Genomic DNA, 19,445 nt, shown 5'->3' with positions numbered 1-19,445 from the left:
TGGGGGCTAAGTTTGCTCCCAGTGTGGCCAACTTATTTATGGCCCACTGGGAGGAAGAAACTGTGTTTGAAGATTTGCCCCCACAGCTCATATGTTACCGTCGCTATATCGATGATTTATTCATGGTATGGCGGGGGGACATGGTGAGTTTGGAAGCGTTTATGAACAAATTAAACAACAATGAAAAGAATATTGTTCTTACATGGAATTTGCAATATGAGAGTATAATTTTTTTAGACTTGGAAGTGTACAAAGCAGATGGTGTTTTTAAAACCCGTAATTATTTTAAACCCACAGACAGAAATTCTTTTATCCCCCTTGACAGTTGCCATCACAGACAGTGGCTGTGTAATATCCCTCGTGGACAGTTTACACGCTTAAGGCGTAACTGTACCACTGAGGAGGATTTTATTACACAGTCAGAGGTTTTAACAGGAAGGTTTTTAGAAAAGGGATACGATAAAACAAATGTGAAAAATGAGCTTGAATGGGTTAAAAACACAAGTCGGGATCGCCTTTTGGATAATTCCAGATCTAGAGAAGTGGATACGCAATTCCGAATGGTCTTAGATTATAATATCCAACATAAAAAAGTTGAAAAAATCATCCGTAAGCATTGGGCCATTCTGAGAGAGGATAGGGTATTGGGCCCTGTCTTATCAGAGCAGCCCAAATTTGTTTACAGGAAAGCTCCATCCCTCAGAGACAAAGTTGCCCCGGGAGTAGTTGATCCACCCCAGGTGAAGAGCAATGGTATATTCCCTTTCCTGGCAGGTTTTTATGCGTGCGGGAAGTGTGCTACTTGTAAAAGTTGCAGGAAAAATATCAAAAAACGCAAGGAATTTGTATCCACGGTCACACAAAAAAGCTATTTGATAAAAAATTTAATAACATGTGCCACACAAGGTGTGGTTTACATGTTAGAGTGTGACTGTGGGTTACAATACATTGGACGCACCTCGCGGGCTCTACACGTACGTGTTGGGGAACATGTCAACAACATACGGAAGGGGCTTATTACCCACAGTGTATCTAGGCACTTTAAAAATTATCATCATAAAAATCCAAGCACCTTAAAATTCTGGGGGATTGAAAAAGTAAGCTACCATTGGAGGGGTGGTAATTTCATCAGACAATTAAGTCGTCGCGAATCCTTTTGGATTTATGAGGCTAAAGTCTTAACGCCCCTAGGATTGAATGTCGACTTTGATCTGAATTGTTTTATTTCAGACAGATAATTTTTTATGGTCATTGTTTTTTCTTTTTATGATATTTAAATTTTAAATACTTATTTAGTAAATTTTATACTATTTTATTGGGGTTTATGTACGATTTTATATGTTTTTATGTGGTTATAATGTGTTTTATGTATATTATTGTATTTAACACTGTTCCCTATGTAAGTGAGCAAAAGTGCTGCCATCTGGTGTCTGGTTGCTAATATAGCCGTACGACCTATAAGATCAACACAGTACAAATCAATGATTGAGTATAAGTTCGTTTTTTAATAATATTAAAAAACTTTGAGCAGTTTCTAAATGGTTCTTCCTGTAAAGAAAGACATACAATATTAGTCTGCTGTTATAAGTGATCCTTCGGCCGATCTCCGAGATATATGTATGTCTCCTTAGTGACAAATGTAATTGTAAACACGGCCGAATGAATATCATTACTTTTAGCCCGCCCCTCTATCTCTCTGTCTCAGGAGACACTCTGTCTCCATGGCGATGGTGAAACGCCGGAAGTGACATAGTGGGCGGAGCTTAGGGATAATATAAAAAGCCAGGCCTTCGACCTATCACCATCCCCGCTGAAGAAGTCTACGCCCACCTGACGTAACGCGTACGGGGGATTGGTCAATCGGTCCTACGGCTGTTAACCAGGAAGTAACCAGGCACCATCCAGCACGCTGCACACTCTGCAACTACTATGCCTATTATGGTCGGATACAATGTAAGTGCAATATGTTTTGAGTGAATTAAAGCTTTCAGTATTACAACAGAGAGCACTAGATCTCCCCCTCTTTTATTTATATATCTTGGGAAACTTGGAATCGAGTGTGAGTTGTACCTGCTGCAGCGATATCCTTATTTGTGCTGACAAGTGCTGGAGTCTTGGTCTTGCCTGTATCGGAGCAACACGAGTTGGTTACCTGTGGAGATTGTTTATGCTTTCTGGCCCTGCAGGGTCATGTTTTGGAGGTGAGAGGCAGATATTGCTTGGTGGAGGGATTTGAGCACCAGAGTCACACCTGTTATTATTTCACCATATCACAAGTGGACTTTTTACCTCTACCGACTGTTATCGCCTCTTATATGGACTATCTCCTTTTTAGACATGTTTTAATATATTTAATATATTTATTATTGGTTTAAAGTGTTTTATCCAATGATTGAATCCCAAAAATCTATCATAGACTGCGCTACACTATTTATTATTTATAATGAATAGTTGCACTAAATTATGGCGCATCTTCTTTTCTGACTTTTATTTCCTAATTTAGGCCTTATTAAACAGACCGTGTAGTGCTTTTAGCATATATATTCTGTAGAATTCAGCTTATAGTTCTTAATCTTTTTTATTTAGTTTTATGCAAGACTAAAGAATTAAACTATGTTTATTATTTAGTTAGTAAAGTGTAAATATGAAATAATAATATTCAATGTATTTTAATCAACAGTCAGCTGCTGAAGCTCTAGGCTATTTTTTATGTTCATAGCCTAATTCTTACTGATCTCTTGGGAAAAAAAAGACTTGTTTACAGAGCTTGATAGTTCAAGGTCTAAACACACACACACACACACACACACACACACACAGACACACACACACTTACACACACTCACACACGTGCATGCGCACACACTTGCATAGAGGGCTTATAGAAAGGCTTTCCATAAGATGTTGGAGTGTGTATTTGGAAATGTGTGCCCATTGGACCATAAGAGTATTAATCAGGTCTGTTACTGATATTGGAAAGAGACTTACAGTCAGTGTTCCAGTTCATTCTAATGGTGTTCAGTAGGGTTGAGGTCAAGGCTCAGTGCAGGCTATTCAGTTCCTTCATGTCAAGCTCAACCAATTATATACAGTGGGTACGGAAAGTATTCAGACCCCCTTACATTTTTCACTCTTTGTTATATTGCAGCCATTTGCTAAAATCATTTAAGTTCATTCTTCTTCCTCATGAATGTACACATAGCACCCCATACTGACAGAAAAACACAGAATTGTTGACATTGTTGCAGATTTATTAAAAAAGAAAAACTGAAATATCACATGGTCCTAAGTATTCAGACCCTTTGCTGTGACACTCATATATTTAACTCAGGTGCTTTCCATTTCTTCTGATCATCCTTGAGATGGTTCTACACCTTCATTTGAGTCCAGCTGTGTTTGATTATACTGATTGGACTTGATTAGGAAAGCCACACACCTGTCTATATAAGACCTTCCAGATCACAATGCATGTCAGAGCAAATGAGAATCATGAGGTCAAAGGAACTGCCTGAAGAGCTCAGAGACAGAATTGCGGCAAGGCACAGATCTGGCCAAGGTTACAAAAAGATTTCTGCTGCACTTAAGGTTCCTAAGAGCACAGTGGCCTCCATAATCCTCAAATGGAAGACGTTTGGGACGACCAGAACCCTTCCTAGAGCTGGCCGTCCGGCCAAACTGAGCTATCGGGGGAGAAGAGCCTCGGTGAGAGAGGTAAAGAAGAACCCAAAGATCACTGTGGCTGAGCTCCAGAGATGCAGTCAGGAGATGGGAGAAAGTTGTAGAAAGTCAACCATCACTGCAGCCCTCCACCAGTCGGGGCTTTATGGCAGAGTGGCCCGACGGAAGCCTCTCCTCAGTGTAAGACACATGAAAGCCCGCATGGAGTTTGCTAAAAAACACCTGAAGGACTCCAAGATGGTGAGAAATAAGATTCTCTGGTCTGATGAGACCAAAATAGAACTTTTTGGCCTTAATTCTAAGCGGTATGTGTGGAGAAAACCAGGCACTGCTCATCACCTGTCCAATACAGTCCCAACAGTGAAGCATGGTGGTGGCAGCATCATGCTGTGGGGGTGTTTTTCAGCTGCAGGGACAGGACGACTGGTTGCAATCGAGTGAAAGATGAATGCGGCCAAGTACAGGGATATCCTGGACAAAAACCTTCTCCAGAGTGCTCTGGGCCTCAGACTGGGCCAAAGGTTTACCTTCCAACAAGACAATGACCCTAAGCACACAGCTAAAATAACGAAGGAGTGGCTTCACAACAACTCCGTGACTGTTCTTGAATGGCCCAGCCAGAGCCCTGACTTAAACCCAATTGAGCATCTCTGGAGAGACCTAAAAATGGCTGTCCACCAACGTTTACCATCCAACCTGACAGAACTGGAGAGGATCTGCAAGGAGGAATGGCAGAGGATCCCCAAATCCAGGTGTGAAAGACTTGTTGCATCTTTCCCAAAAAGACTCCTGGCTGTATTAGATCAAAAGGGGGCTTCTACTAAATACTGAGCAAAGGGTCTGAATACTTAGGACCATGTGATATTTCAGTTTTTCTTTTTTAATAAATCTGCAACAATGTCAACAATTCTGTGTTTTTCTGTCAGTATGGGGTGCTATGTGTACATTCATGAGGAAGAAGAATGAACCTAAATGATTTTAGCAAATGGCTGCAATATAACAAAGAGTGAAAAATTTAAGGGGGTCTGAATACTTTCCGTACCCACTGTATTTATAGAGCTGGCTTTGCTTGCAGGGGCATTTTCATTATGGAACATAAATAGGCCTTCCCCCAAAGTGTTACCACAATATTGGAAGTCCACAATTGTCTAACATGTCTTTGTATGTTGTAGCATTGACAACCTTCACTGGAAGTGTAAACACCAATAAAAATTAGCCCAGTAATTTGGAAGGGTGTCCACAAGTAGGTGTGATGAACTGATATCCATAATCTTTTAGCCATATGGTGTATATCTGGGAGGACTCAATTGATGATGATCTCTACTGAGTATCTGGGTCTGCACTTCTGCTCTGCTCCGACCATCCCTACTAGGTTTTAATTCAATATGTATTATTTATATAGGGACAATCTCTAAGCAAGTGCCCCTACACAAAATTGCTGTGCTGCAGTCAGCCTGAAAATGGATTGTTCTAGTTTTGCTTTTGTTAAGGTTTCCATAAGTTCAGTGTAGCACTACCCCCTTGAGGGCTGCTGGATTTCTCACCTTTCAGGTTCCTCTGGGTTACCGATAGCATCTGCATGCAGAAACACTTTACTTTCTGGCTCAGTCAATGAACAGTCTAGGGGTTGTTGTTTTTGTTGTTTTATTTTATATGGAGATGGGAGAAGGGATGAGTGGGATACTCCAAAACTTGAACTATTCACAATGCTGAGGACTCCTGAGAATACGGCTAGGCCGCAGCTTCATCCTGCCACTAGATGGATCTGAGGTAATGTTCTTGAGTGCTTATCTTCAGGATACTTGCCTAGCACCCCTTTTATATCCACCAGCTGACACCCGTCCTCTGACTACTCTACTCCGGAGTGGCCCCCTTCCTGGTCAGGCCCTTAGACACGATCCCCTGTACTCTTTTCAGGTTCTCCAGTGTTTCAACTCCTCCTAGTCAGCTCTTCTGGTCCTGGGTTCAGCTCCTCACTTCTGGCTCACCAGACCGACCGCCTGTGACCATACACCAACCACTGCAAAAGAGGAGGCAGCCGCCGCCCTCCTTCCGGGACTCTGCTCGCCAGCCAAAGACCCCGCGCACATGTGCTCCTGGCTATTATACCACACCTCACAATGCACCAAGACAACCAGTCTGTGCCAATTACTGGGGCTCTATCAAAGCCTGTGTATCCATTGGCCAGGTTTCCTCCACTGTCCAATGTGCCTCCCCATTGGACCAGTGGGGACACTCCCCCAGACCACATGAACCACACACTGAGCAAATTGAGCAGACCTAACTCAAAGATCCTGCTCCATATTAAGCATAGAGAAATATAGAATTTACCTGCTGCTCCACTGATAGGCAGACAGAGCCAAATACTATATTTACTCTCTAGCACCTACCTAGGAGGGTGCTACATTAATTTTATTGATTACTTCTGACTGTTGTTGGGAGTGTCCCTAGCAATAGTCTAAATTCATTTTGAGCTCTGAATATTTGTCTCCCATACCAACCCTTAGGAGATTTATTGCTAATGGTGCAGGTAAGAGGAGAATGTTAAAATTTGGGTTGGTCTACTGGAAGCTTTCTGGCTGCTGCCAGGTAAAAAGGGTGGGCTGCTGCCTAGGGAGGGCTTTTAGAGGAGAGGCCTGAGCCACAAGCCTTGAAAATTTGGCCTATCTGGATTGGAGCACTGAGGGCGAAGACTTTAATGCTGAAAAGTGTCTTAGTGAGTTGGGTTGAAGATATTGTCAGTGGACACTGCAGAAGAGTTTGGTGGCTCAACCAAGGGATGTAATGCCTTTTGAAATTGTAAAACATATCCCTTGCAGTGTTTACTCATTTAGTCTAGAGAAGATTTTTTGCACTATAACTTGCCTGATCCTCCACTCCCATGGCAGATGGCACTCCCCCACTCTCAGCAGTAGACTGTCCCTCTGGTCATCACATCCAATGCAGGACTCTGGACCCTGCATTGGTCTTGATAACATCAGGATCGTAGACCACTGGGGCATGGGGGAGAAGATGCTGTAAGGACTGTTCTAGCAGCGCAGAGGACCAGATAAGTAGGTCATCTTTTTTATGTCCCCTGGACCTAAATAAGCAATTAACCCTTGCATTGTGGGCACAGCCCCACCACAAGGGATAATTGTTAGGTTTCCAAGAGTTAGGCTTTAAAGCTGTATTAGGAGTATGAAGTGCCAGTTCCAGCTTAAATGCCCTTCCTTCTGTATTGACTGTAAGTAAAATCAGGGATCTGCATTTTGGCTATTTTTGTGTATCTTGTTGCCCTACCCCACTCTTTCCAAATTTATTGGCTTTAATAAATTCTGTTAAATTCCCTAAAGTGACTAGCGTCCAATTACTTCCACCCCACTAAGAGTCAAGGGTTGCATCATGAGGTGAAATGGTAGCCCACTGAGCCACCTGGGTGTCCTCCACCATCACCTAGGGATAAAGGGGTGCTACATTTAGAATGTAAGCTCTATGAGCAGGGCCCTCCTATTCCTTCTGCATTGAACTGTATTGTAATTGTACTGTCTCCCTTTTTATTGTAAAGTGCTGTGTAAACTGCTGGTGTTATATAAATCCTGTATAATAATAATCCTGTATAATAATGTAACAGGAGGAGCTGGAACACACAAGTTGATGGGAACAACCAAAACTCCCAGTTGGGACAAGAGCAGAGCTGTTGGAGAGATAACTTTTTGCCATACTTCCTGCCTCGAGTATACTGGTGGTGCATTTACTTTTAGAATACAGAGCTTTTTTATTGGTTGATATAGACAGGTTAATTCAGCAATGCAACGACTATAGTGCATCTCACAGAGGTCCCATAAAAGTCCATCCTAACTAAATTTTCAGTGTTTTAAGTTCACTAAAGATTAACTTTAGCAAAAATTAAAGTTTTGTATTTGATTTCTGAAAAAGCTAGAATTTGTCATAATTGTAATTTAAATTCAGTATTGTGATGGAGCAAAGACAAGATGGTCCAGATTGGCTTATGGTATAGTTGCATTACTGCTTTAAGTCGCCCCACCCCCCCCCCCCCCACCTTAGTACTGATGGTATACAGTATATCTGAAGGTTGGTGCCTCACTACAAACCAGAATGTGACCATTATTTCTTACTCCCCAGCCTGGAGATGATCCAATGCCCAAAGATGAAAATGGAAAACTGATTTTTCACAACACTGATATCCGGGATACCTGGAAGGTAAGACAGGAGATTTGGTCATTGATTCTGGGCTCAGCCATGTTTGTTGGGGAGGGCTTAAACAATATGTGAAATTGCTATAATCCAATATAAGCTTTACTAAATAAGTTGTAATAACACAGTAGATTTTTTCAAAAATAGTCAGGTTTTCTTTCTAATTGCACAAAAATAAATAGCTCGATGTTAGGAATAATGTCATTATGTTGCTTTAGGGAGTATTTGACTGCCTTTAGGGTTCAGGAAAAATTCCTTTCCTTATATTAGAAAGCATAAAGCTTTTTGACTTCTCTGCATCAAAAAGTTTAGAGTTCTAAAGATGTAACATGTTTTTATTTTGCTTTGTTTAATCAAATGAACGTGTGTTTTTAAGCTGACTATGTAAACTGGTGATTTCCAGGCTTTGGAGGCTTGTAAAGATGCTGGGTTGGTCAAATCAATTGGCGTGTCCAACTTTAACCGCAAACAATTGGAGCTGATCCTAAATGCACCTGGACTGAAGTATAAACCTGTCTGCAATCAGGTAACTACAGTGAATAAAATGAGAAGATACTTTAGAAAATCTAGCAATTGTACAGAAAAAAAAGGTAAATGGATTTACCTTATCTGAACGGTTTGCCTCCGCTCCTCCACAGCTGCATGCTAGACAATGCAGCCACACCTTGGGCTCTTTCTTCTTTTCTCTTATTGGCTGGGGTGTCCTGAAGCCTGGCAATGCCCGCAGACATCTTGCCTTACATTGATCTTGCATCTGTTTGCACCTGATTTAAAAATCAGATGCCATGTGCATGGACTTGTGATGGGTTTCTCCAAGTGCCTCACTATTTTGTCTTTTGTCCATATTTGTGTCTTGATCTGCCTGTTGCTTGAACTGACCCTTGCCTGTATTGACCACATCTTCTCCCTGCTGCCTTAGCTGACCTTTCTGCATGTCTCCCTGACTACGCACTTGCTGGGACCATTAGTGTAGCAAATAAGTATCCCTTACCTGTTCAGCAGCTGCCAGGTACCAGTTCCAGAGCACAACAACAAACTTAGGCTCAGTCTGTGGGTGTCTTTGGAAGATTTATTTGAACACTGGCAGATAGAGGGATCAGGGTGCAGGATATTCCAAACCACAAGCAGGTACAAGAGGACAGATTCTCAAGAAAAGTCCTTTATTAGCAGGTTAAAGTATTGCTGAAGGTAAAAGGATAGCCAGCTAGTCTGAGACTCTGTATGAGCAGTCACAGTCCTTGTAGCAACCTCTGGCACCTCAAAGGACAAGCACACCTGGAGATCTATGCAAGGTCCTACTCCTAATGTCAAGAGGCAGCTTCAATCAGCTTCCCTACATTACACTTCAGCAAATGTCTTTAAGTGCAGGGTCCCCCAGGCCCTCAGCCAAGCACATGCTGAGGCCTGACGACAAAACCTCCTTCAACAACACAGGCTGCCTCCTTGGGGGAGAGGTCCCAGGAGAGAGCTCTGAACAGACCCTCCCAAACATCAATCTTCTCCACAGTCTCACCTTCTGTGCCTGCCTCCCATGGATTGGCTAAAGTCAGATACATATTTCTAACCCTCCTACTTTTTTTCTGAAAGCTTCTTCCAGAGACAGGCAAGAGCAATTCACCCCCAGGCTTAGGGAGACCAGATCAGACCTAAAAAATAAATTACTGCTAAGCTGGGTACAGCAGAGCTAAAACTAAATTTAGCCAGCCTAGGGCAGGAGCGCTACATTCATTTTCTCCATCCTCTGCAGATACATGAAAGTAACACAATGCACCCTTTTTTTTTCGCCTTTGCTCAGCCACTTATGCTGCTTGGCCTGAGAACATGGTATTGTGCATGGAGTGCAGAGCCAACCAAATACCCCTAGGCCTGCTTGCCTTAACCACTTGCTGACCACCGCACGCAGATTTACTGCGGCAGGGCAGCTCGGCTGCGCATAATCACGTAGATCTACGTGATTATGTGCACGCAGATCTACGTGATTATGTGCACGAGGTTTCGATTAGACACAGATTAGTCAAGATTAGACTAATCAAGATTAGTCTTGATTAGACACAGCGGGAGCCAGACTGCGGGAGGAGCGGACTCGATCGCCGCCGGGAAACTGACAGAAGAACCGCCTGCCTATGTAAACAAAGCAGACGGCTCTCCTGGCAGACGGCTCTCCTGGCAGACAGGCACACTGAGGTTGCTGAAATACCAATCTCTGTGTGCCTTTCACAGAGCCCCCTTCACAGTTAGCGAGCACAATAAGGCTTAAATTTGACCCCTTGATCACCCCCAGTTATTAACCCCTTCCTTGCCAGCGTCATTTATACAGTAACGGTGCATATTATTTAGCACTGATTACTGTATTAATGTCACTGGTTGCCAAAAAGTGTCAAAAATGTCAGTTAGGGGTCAGCTCTGTACGCCACAATGTCACAATCCCACTAAAAATCTAAAAACGGCGGCTCCGTGTGTGAATGGACACAAGCATGCCTGCTTAGGTGCCCCCACAGCAAGCTGCTTGCTATAGGGGCACCCGGCAGGAGGGAGGAGCCAGAAGCACTGCTGTGGGACCCAAGAAGAGCAGGATCGGGGCTGCTCTGTGCAAAACCACTGCACAGAGCAGGTAAGTATAACGTCTGTTTTTTTAAAGAAGAAATCCGGAACACAGCCCTGCTCGGTCCTTCTCCTGCATTCCTGGTCTTTCCATTCCTTCAGCCCCTGCCGCCCCTTCCCCCCCCCCCCCTCCACCCCACCCCCCCCCCCCCCCCCTCCACCACCCTGCAGAGCAGAGAGCGGGACATATCACAGTACGAGAGCTGCTGGAGTTAACTGTTCAAATTAACCAGCAGGTGATTGGTTGATAGGAAGCTGGGCGGTCCTAGCAACCAATGAACAACTTGTTCATGTGGAAAGTTAACTTTGGCAGCTCCTGCTTCCAACCATCCATCCAGTACTGTAAAACCTCTCACTCTCCTTTCTGCTGCACTGTGTTACCAGTGTAAGGTAAGAGACTGCTACCTACAGTGTGTGTGTGTGGGGGGGGGGGGGGGCAGCGTTGCAGAGGAATCTACAGTAGGGGTATGAAAGGGGGTTTGGGGGGAGGGCACAGGGCTGCTATGGGGGGGGCTCAGGACACTACAGTTGGGGGAAATGTGATGTGAAGGGGAGGAGGACACAATACTTGGGGCTGTGATGGTGTCGCTGCCTAATAGGAGGCACAGGACACTGCAATGGGCGGGGGGGGGGGGGGGTTTAGGGCACTGTGCTGTGTTTTTATATGGGGCTTGATCATTTTTTATTTATTTTTTTAAAGGGTGCTAAATTTCATTTTCTCCATGTTTCCATGTTGTCCAGTTTGAGCTCAACCTCTGTTAAAGGTTGCCTACCCCTGCTATAGGTGAAGTTACACTAGCCAGCCATATTCTGTGACATTATGAATAGGAGAGACCATTATAGCCAGGTGATTTTATATTGGCTGTTGAGGTACTTCTTACAAATGCCACTGAAGTTTCTCATTTATCCAGATCAAGGTATAGCAAGTAGTAATGGGTTCCATTCAACTGGACCTGTTGAAGATGTTTCACCATTCATCCTCATTGTTCCCCCCCCCCCTTCCCACACCTGAAAAAAAGATGATTGCCTTGGTACTGTTGTCCAATGCTTCCAGGTGGCACTAAAGAAGTCATTGCACCTCACCAATGACTTTTGGCAAAGCTGGGTGCTTGAAATACTGCAAGAATGCTCTCCTGCTAATTGCAGAGGACTTTGTGGGGGGCTCAAGCTGAGTCTACAGGTATATAGATGTTTTTTTCCTGCATACTGAAATATGTTTTTAGCATGGAGTACTCCTTAACCAGTACAATGTTTCTCTCTGCAGGTGGAGTGTCATCTATACCTCAGTCAGGATAAAATGTTGAAATTCTGCAAATCCAAAGACATTGTACTGGTCGGGTATAGTGTCCTGGGATCTAGTAGAGCTGAGGGTTGGTAAGTGCAGATGTAACTGATTAAGAACCTAGGTCATACCTCTTACTTTCCAGATGCAGACCCATGTAGCTGCCAATATCTGCTGTTTGATATTTAAGGTCCTGTTCTGTGAGTTCTAGCAACTAATTCAGCTATAATCAGCCAAAAAACAAGATTTGTGTAAGATCTTACCGTAAAATCTTTTTCTGTGATGTCCATCGACAGACGCAGCCTCATCTCCATGAGCCCCATGTTGCCCGGTTGGCTACGTTTTAGCCTTTTAGGCATGAGGGGTGGGAAAATGCAACCAGACAGTAACGTCAACTCCAAAAGGCTAAACGTAGCCAACCGGGCAACATGGAGCTCATGGAGATGAGGTTGCGTCGGTCGATGGACGATAGAGGAAAGCTGTTCCTCAACAGTGTGTTAAACAATGTGAACAAACACTTTTACTTTTACTGCATCTGTCAGAGAAACTAATCTTTTACCCAGGAACACTGAAAAAATGACATTTGTTGCCGATACCGATATTTTGGCCATTGAATACTGGTATCAGCCAATATTGGCCGATATTTTTGTACATTTAAATGTATTATTTTTTTTTTTATCACTTGACAGGTACACTTGTGGAGGGATCTGGGGGTCTAAAAGACCCCAAACCCCTCCTCTGCACTTAAAACTATTCAAAACGCCAAGTTTGACTGTTTTGAATGCTGTCATTTTTTGGAGTCTGGCGCCGAGTACCCGGAAGTGATCACTTCCGGGTTTTTACATGGAGACCCGATCAGAGCAGAATGCGGCTTTGATCGGGTCTTCAGCGGCCGTGCAGGCTGGTTACCTGGGTCTCCTGGTGGGACAGAAGACCCGGGCGAGCCGCGGGGGGGGGGGGGGGGGGACATCCCCTCCCGCTCCTTGTAATGACAGTTGAGCCGCATTGGTTGTCATTACAAGACAGCTGACCGTCGGCTATGGACGCCGGTACCAGGATGATGCCTCTAGCTGCAGGCATCACTCCGGTACAAGCATTTTCCTGAAATATCGGCAATATCGGTCACCTTGGTGGCCGATTCGAATATATCGGGGAAAGTGCATATCGGCCCCCGATAATCGGTTGATCTCTAATAAATATATATATATATATATATATATATATATATATATATATATATATATATATATATATATATATATATATATATATATATAATTTTTCTATGTTTAACCCTTTATTCCTTTCACTTTTTTTTTCTATGCACTATCTACTTTTTTGGAGAATAGTCCCCTACTATCAATATATTTTTAATTCTTCCACACACATATAGTATACAGTAAATTGTGAAGGTATTCTGTTATAGGTTTTGAAATCCTATAAACAGGCAGCAAATTTTCTTTTTTCACAGAAACAAAAATATTTTTTTCTGAAGTTAAATTTAGGTTACCTTTATGTGGTCACCTAAGCTGAGTTTTTTTAGCAATGTCATCCAGTTTGACTTTACAAGTGGATCCACCTGCTCAGTGGGGGATATTTCCACTGATCTCTACTAAGCAGGGGGATGACAGGTCCGTGTCTACTCCGCTTATGCAGAGCGAACATGGACACAGCCTGATTTCCTCTATGAACGGTGAGAGGTCTGTTTACCAACTGTCATCCAATGCGCCAGACTGATGGGGAAGGGATCCCCATTTATCTGTTTTTAGCGGATCGGATAGAATGTTGCCAGGTGTAAATGGACACAAGTCCGTTTACATCCGCTGCACCATAAAGGGCAATGGATGGTCCGATCGGGTCCACCTAAAAAACTGACAAGCGGACCCGATTGGTCCACCTGTGTGAAAGGGGCCTTAGGGTTTGGATTTACTTTTATACTGATAATAAAAAGATTGGGAAGAAAATAAGCTTCTTGTCTTTTCTCTAAAAGGGTAAACCAAAATTCTCCCCAAATGCTGGAAGATCCTATTCTCAAAGAAGTTGCAAAGCAGGTTGGACGATCAGTGGCACAAGTGGCAATGCGTTATCTGTTGCAGAGAGGGATTGTCATCATCGCAAAGAGCTTCACCCCAGAGAGAATCAAACAGAACTTCCAGGTGATTCACAGAGTTAACCATCCAGAAAAGTTAGACACTAAACACACAATAGTAGGGTACTCCTTAAACACATTTTCATACAACAAAAATCTAATAAAATAGACATATTTTTTCTTATGAATACAACAGCTATACAAGTACAAAAAAATCCCACAAATAGAACCTACAGCATAAAATCATGAAAAGAAAAATAAAATAAAGATAGCTATTGGTCACTTTTTATAAATAGTTAAACATTGCATGCTGCTCACATTGAGTCCTGAGGCAAACAGACATGAGTCAGTAGACAATTTGAATAATATACCTCATGTATAAAACAAAATATTAAGGAAAATATGATAAATGAGATGGAAAAGTAGGTACAAAAAGGTAAACATGCTAAATCCCACAAATGTAACTGAATCAAAATAAACTAATATAAAAAAGCTAAAGCTGTTGGTACAGGTAACCCTGTGTTTTTCAGATTATTCCATAATAACAAGAGATCAAATAGGGACTGGTGCCTAAACGTTCTACACATATCGGGGCTTAAGCATAGTAAAGGGTTTTTTGTTTTTTGGTGTTTTACGCTGTTGTGGGATATGTGGGATACTTTGTTCTTGTGCAGTGTTTGCTATTATAAAAAAGAATTGTTCTGTTTTATTCATTTTTGTTCTGATATATTCATTTTTGTGGTGTGGGTATTTTTTTAGGGGGTATCCTATTTTAGTGTGTCTAGTGTCTTATTGGTATCCCCCTGTCTGCACGCTTGATTATGCTGATTTGCACTTTAAGCATTCAGAAATATATTGATATTCTATAAAAAAAATAATTGTTAAAGCCCAGTTCCAGCTAAATGATTGTTTTGTTTTGGACAGAGCATGAGAGGATTAGCATCTCTGTCAGTTTTCTAGTATTCTGTGGGGTTGATTTACTAAAGGCAAATAGACTGTGCACTTTGCAAAGTGCAGTTGAACTCTGCAAGTGCAGTTGCTCCAGAGCTTAGCAAATGAGCAGAAGCTCTGCTGACTTTAATCATCCAATCATGTGCAAGCAAAAATTATGTTTTTATTTTCCTTGCATGTGATTGGGTATACTTTGAAAGGTGAAGTTTTACCTGAAAACAACTGCACTGAAAACAACAAAGACCTGATACAACTGCACTTTGCAAAGTGCATACTCTGCCTTTAGTAAATCAACCCCTGTGTGTCTATTGGTGAGATTTGCCTGACGGACACACTGATGAGTAATCTCTGCAAAAGGGACATGGACAACAAAAGCATGTTTACTGGAATGAGACAGGATTAGAATTTTAGGTAATGTTTTTTTATTGTTGCCTGTGCCTCCCTGCCTCGTAACAGCCCTCCTAATTAATTGCATGGGTTTAACAGAAACAGGAAGTACAGGAATATTTTACCAATGGGTCAGACATAAAGAAAAACCTGACAGAAATGTTAACTTGTCCTATCCAAAATTACATAAATACATTGTGCTTAAAAGTTTGCAGCAATTGGCCCTATCACTAGGCATTGAAATTAGGAGGAAGTTGGAGCAGTTGTTGCAAATCCTCACAGCCATGGGGAGAGCAAACTCCATGTAGACAGTGTTATTGATGGGAACCCAGATGGGTAACACCGTATTAAAATATAAAGTACAGCGCTATTTAAAACATATATATCACATGTCAGTAAAAGCTAGGTGCTTGGAAAATATGAAAAAGTGACTCAGTGTACAAAGTGCAAAGACTAGTGCAATTTGACAACAAAAAGTGCTTGAGACAAATGTAAAAGTGATGATGCGCCAATATAAATCACATGAAGATTAAAGGATGCAAAACAATATAAAAACTTTCAAAGTCCATAAAACTTATTATGCCCTTGTGCAAAAACAAGTATGAAGGTGCTTGACCGGTGCTTTAAAAAGTGTCAGTGCTTCCACCACCACCACCAAACGGATGGCCTCTCACCTGAAACTATGACCTGTGTATTACCACTAGGTCAAACGAGCAGTTCCTCTTAGGGGTTAAAAGATCTTTCCTGGTGCCTCCATGGCAGCATACCAATGATAGAGCTCCGCCTCGACTCCTCCCTCAGGACTAGTGCATAGCATAAAAGACAAGAAGGTCCCTTCCCCCAGCATTCTCCTTTTTTCCCTCATACCTCCGGAACTGGTGAAGAGTTAGCAGTATGTCCCTACCTCTGCCTTACTTAGTTCGGCAGCTTCCGCTGGGTTCAGCCTCTCCCAGACGCAGTCCCTGCTCTTGGGTCGCTCATAGCACTAATAAGGCAGGGAACCCCTTCTGTGGATCTTTTGGGGTCAAAGCAGAGTTTCCTCATAGGAACGCAGTCTGCAATATCTGGAAAATTATGGATGAGTCTTATCTGCAAAACAGCCGGGTCAGGTGTTTCCCTTTATTCTATCATTTTATTATAAATGTCATTGTTTTCCTGAGGATGGTTTATGTATTAACTGTGTCTTGTTTTGTTCCTTTCCCTTTTTTACACTAATATGAGTTAGGCAGGAGTTTTTTGTTATCTCATTGCCAGGGATGTATTTTATTCTTATCATGCTTTTCTCCAAAGGTTACCTGTTTTTTGTACACAGGACGCTCGGTCCTCCTTCATCGGCAGCAGAGTTTTTCTCCGGCGGGTGGGGACGAATGCGCACTCCACGGCGTCCTCGTGGAGCGGCGTCGGGTGCGCGGGCGCATGCGCAGTGGAACGGGAAACGTCACCGAGTGTGGGCGGATCCAGGCGTCCACTGCGTGATGCCGCGGGAGGCACGGCGCATGCGCGGGCGCATGCGCAGTGCCATAATCCTGCATCAGGGGGCCATATTGGTTAGAAAAAAGGAGGCGGCCATATTGGTTAGAAAAAAGGAGGGGCACTGGAGAAAACTGCTGCTTTGAATTAACTTTAATTGTAAGGGAAAGCGAGTATCGCTTTCCCTTACAATTAAAGTTAATTCAAAGCAGCAGTTTTCTCCAGTGCCCCTCCTTTTTTCTAAAATAAAGGCACATATAAGGGGGCAGTTTAACTAATTGTGTGGAGCTGCCTCTATCAAGAAGCCCTGCAAATTGCTCCTTTCCCGGCCCTTAGGTACAGCAATTTTCCTCTTTTTATATGCGTGTCCTTCTGGGATTAAGTAATGTGTGTGTATGTATCTGTATACATGTGCACACTAAGGGGAGGGTTTGTGTATATGTGTATGTATGTGTGTGTATATGTGTATGTATATATATGTATATATATATGTGTGTATGTATGTATGTATGTATGTATGTATGTATGTATGTATCTGTCTCGTCTAGATCTAAGAGTATTTTCTCTCTCTCTCTTTCTGTTTCTATCTCTCTGTTATCTTTAAAAAAAAAAAAAAAATGGGGATTTTCCTCTCTCTCTTTCCCCTTTAGCTGACCCTGCTGCTTGTAAGCCATCATGAGTCGCTCATCCCAGGCAAAAGATCCTCACACTTCCGATAGGTATGGGACCAACTTTACGTGAGTATTAAAAAAAAAAGAGAGCATGTGTCTTTGAGTGATGGGAATTTCCCTCTCACCAGCCCTGCCCAATCCAAGAGATCGGAGAAATCTTCAAGATATCGAGATGACGAAAGTCCATATAGATCCCGATCCTCACAACAGAGATCTGGAAGATCAAGATCAAGGAGGCGGGACTATTCCATATCTCTGCCTCCTCATACTTCCAGGAAGAAGTGTTGGGCTTGTGGCGCAAATCCCCTCCCGGATAAATTAGTCTGCAAGGACTGCTTGAGAGATTATGCGGCCAATCGGGAGCAAGAAAGCAAACAAGTAGTAGACTTGATCAAAAAGACAGTTAAGGGTTCAATTTCAGAACTAGCATTGGTTCCGGCCCAATCTGTTTCCGAATCCTCTGCTCATGTTCCAGATACCGAAAGGCCTGGTCCCTCCGCAAATATTACTACTGTACATCCGGCAGAACATCCAGCCAAGGAGTCAGACTCAGACGGATCTTCAGATAAAGGGGATCCATCTGGGTTCCAGTATACCTTGGTTCAGCCCTTCATTCAGGCGGTCAAAGAAGCTATTGCCTGGGAGGAGGTAGAAAATCCCACTCCTCAAGAATCAAAATCCTATTTTCCATTCCTTAAAAGGAAACAGATCAATTTCCCTTTAATGGGAGAAATTAAGGAGGTCATTGATAATGAATGGCAGAAAACAGATGAGAAGTTTTCGGTGGGACGGATGAACAAGCTATACCCTTTGGCTGAACAGGATATGCATTCCTTAGCCTCTATGCCAGTTGTAGATGCAGCAGTAGTCCGCCTGGCAAAGAACGTTACATTACCTATGGAGGACTCTACTTCCTTCAAGGATCCTTTAGACAGAAGAAATGACTCAGACCTACGAAAATCTTATCGGGCAGCAGGTGCAGCTTGCAGACCAGCAATTGCCCTCACCTCGGTTTCCACCGCTATTAGGTCTTGGACAGTAAACGTCGAGACTGCCTTACGTCAGGACGTCCCAAGGAAGGACATAATCAAAGCCCTGGAAGAGCTCAAGATTTCGGCAGATTTTGTGGGAGAAGCGGCAATTGATACCATCCGCTGCTCAGCCAGAGCTATGCTCCATTCTGTGATGGCAAAAAGAGCTTTATGGCTTAAACCATGGATAGCCGATCCTGCATCCAAACAAAACTGGTGCAAGATTCCATTTGATGGGAAAAATTTGTTTGGGGAACAACTAAATACAGCCATCTCGAGAGTGTCGGGCGGAAAATCGGGCATGCTTCCACAAGACAGAAGGGCTCGCAAGTCAAGGCCATTTACAGCAAGATTCCGTCCATCTAATGTGCGGGATTACAGACAGCCAAAACAGGCCAGAGAGGGCAAGAGACCCTGGAGAGGCACTCAAGCTTCCTTCCTAAATTCCAGAAAGAACAAATCCCTTACCGCTCCCCAAGAGGTGCCAAAACCTTTTTGACGCCAACTTAGCCTTGTCCCTCCCAGTGGGGGCCAGGCTAAAACAATTTTTTCCAATCTGGGCAAGCCGCTGCCAGGATCCTTGGGTTCTATCGACTATTCGTTGGGGCCATTTTTGGAGTTTTTTGGGTCATCCTCCTCAAGATTCGTTCCAACAGACAACGTGGCCGACCTCCCATCAAAAGGCACAAGCACTGTCTCACTTCCTGTCATCTCTCCAGCTTCAGAAAGCGGCAGTTCCTGTTCCCTCGGAAGAGCGCTTCAAGGGATTCTATTCTACCCTTTTTCTGGTCCCAAAGAAAACAGGAGGTTGGAGACCTGTTATAGACCTAAAGAAGCTGAATCGACACATTCTTCTCGAAAAGTTCAAAATGGAGTCCCTGCAAACGATTATCCATGCCATCCAGCCAGGGGACTGGATGATCTCTATAGATCTGCAGGATGCGTATTTGCATGTCCCAATTCTCCCCTCTCTTCAAAAATACCTGAGAGTCGCAGTGGGACAATTGCACCTCCAATTCCAAGCCCTTCCCTTCGGCTTGTCCACCTCTCCACGAGTTTTCACAAAGATACTGATCTCATCCCTGGCT

General features: G+C 43.2%; 1 protein-coding gene across 1 annotated transcript in view; it reads left to right on the top strand.

The window, feature by feature from the left end:
• Positions 1-19,445, top strand: part of LOC309553534 (aldo-keto reductase family 1 member C1-like) — a 48,436-nt gene that overhangs the window by 16,887 nt on the left and 12,104 nt on the right. The window contains exons 4-7 of the mRNA XM_082254781.1: positions 7,804-7,881; positions 8,279-8,401; positions 11,741-11,850; positions 13,749-13,914. Coding sequence (XP_082110907.1) covers positions 7,804-7,881; positions 8,279-8,401; positions 11,741-11,850; positions 13,749-13,914 — 477 coding nt within the window. The remainder of the gene's footprint in view (positions 1-7,803; positions 7,882-8,278; positions 8,402-11,740; positions 11,851-13,748; positions 13,915-19,445) is intronic.

Source organism: Pelophylax lessonae (assembly GCF_965119305.1).
Source record: "Pelophylax lessonae genome assembly, chromosome: 4".
Classification (NCBI taxonomy): domain Eukaryota; kingdom Metazoa; phylum Chordata; class Amphibia; order Anura; family Ranidae; genus Pelophylax; species Pelophylax lessonae.
The sequence above is the reverse complement of the archived record's forward strand: the minus strand, read 5'-3'. Positions and strand labels throughout refer to the sequence as shown.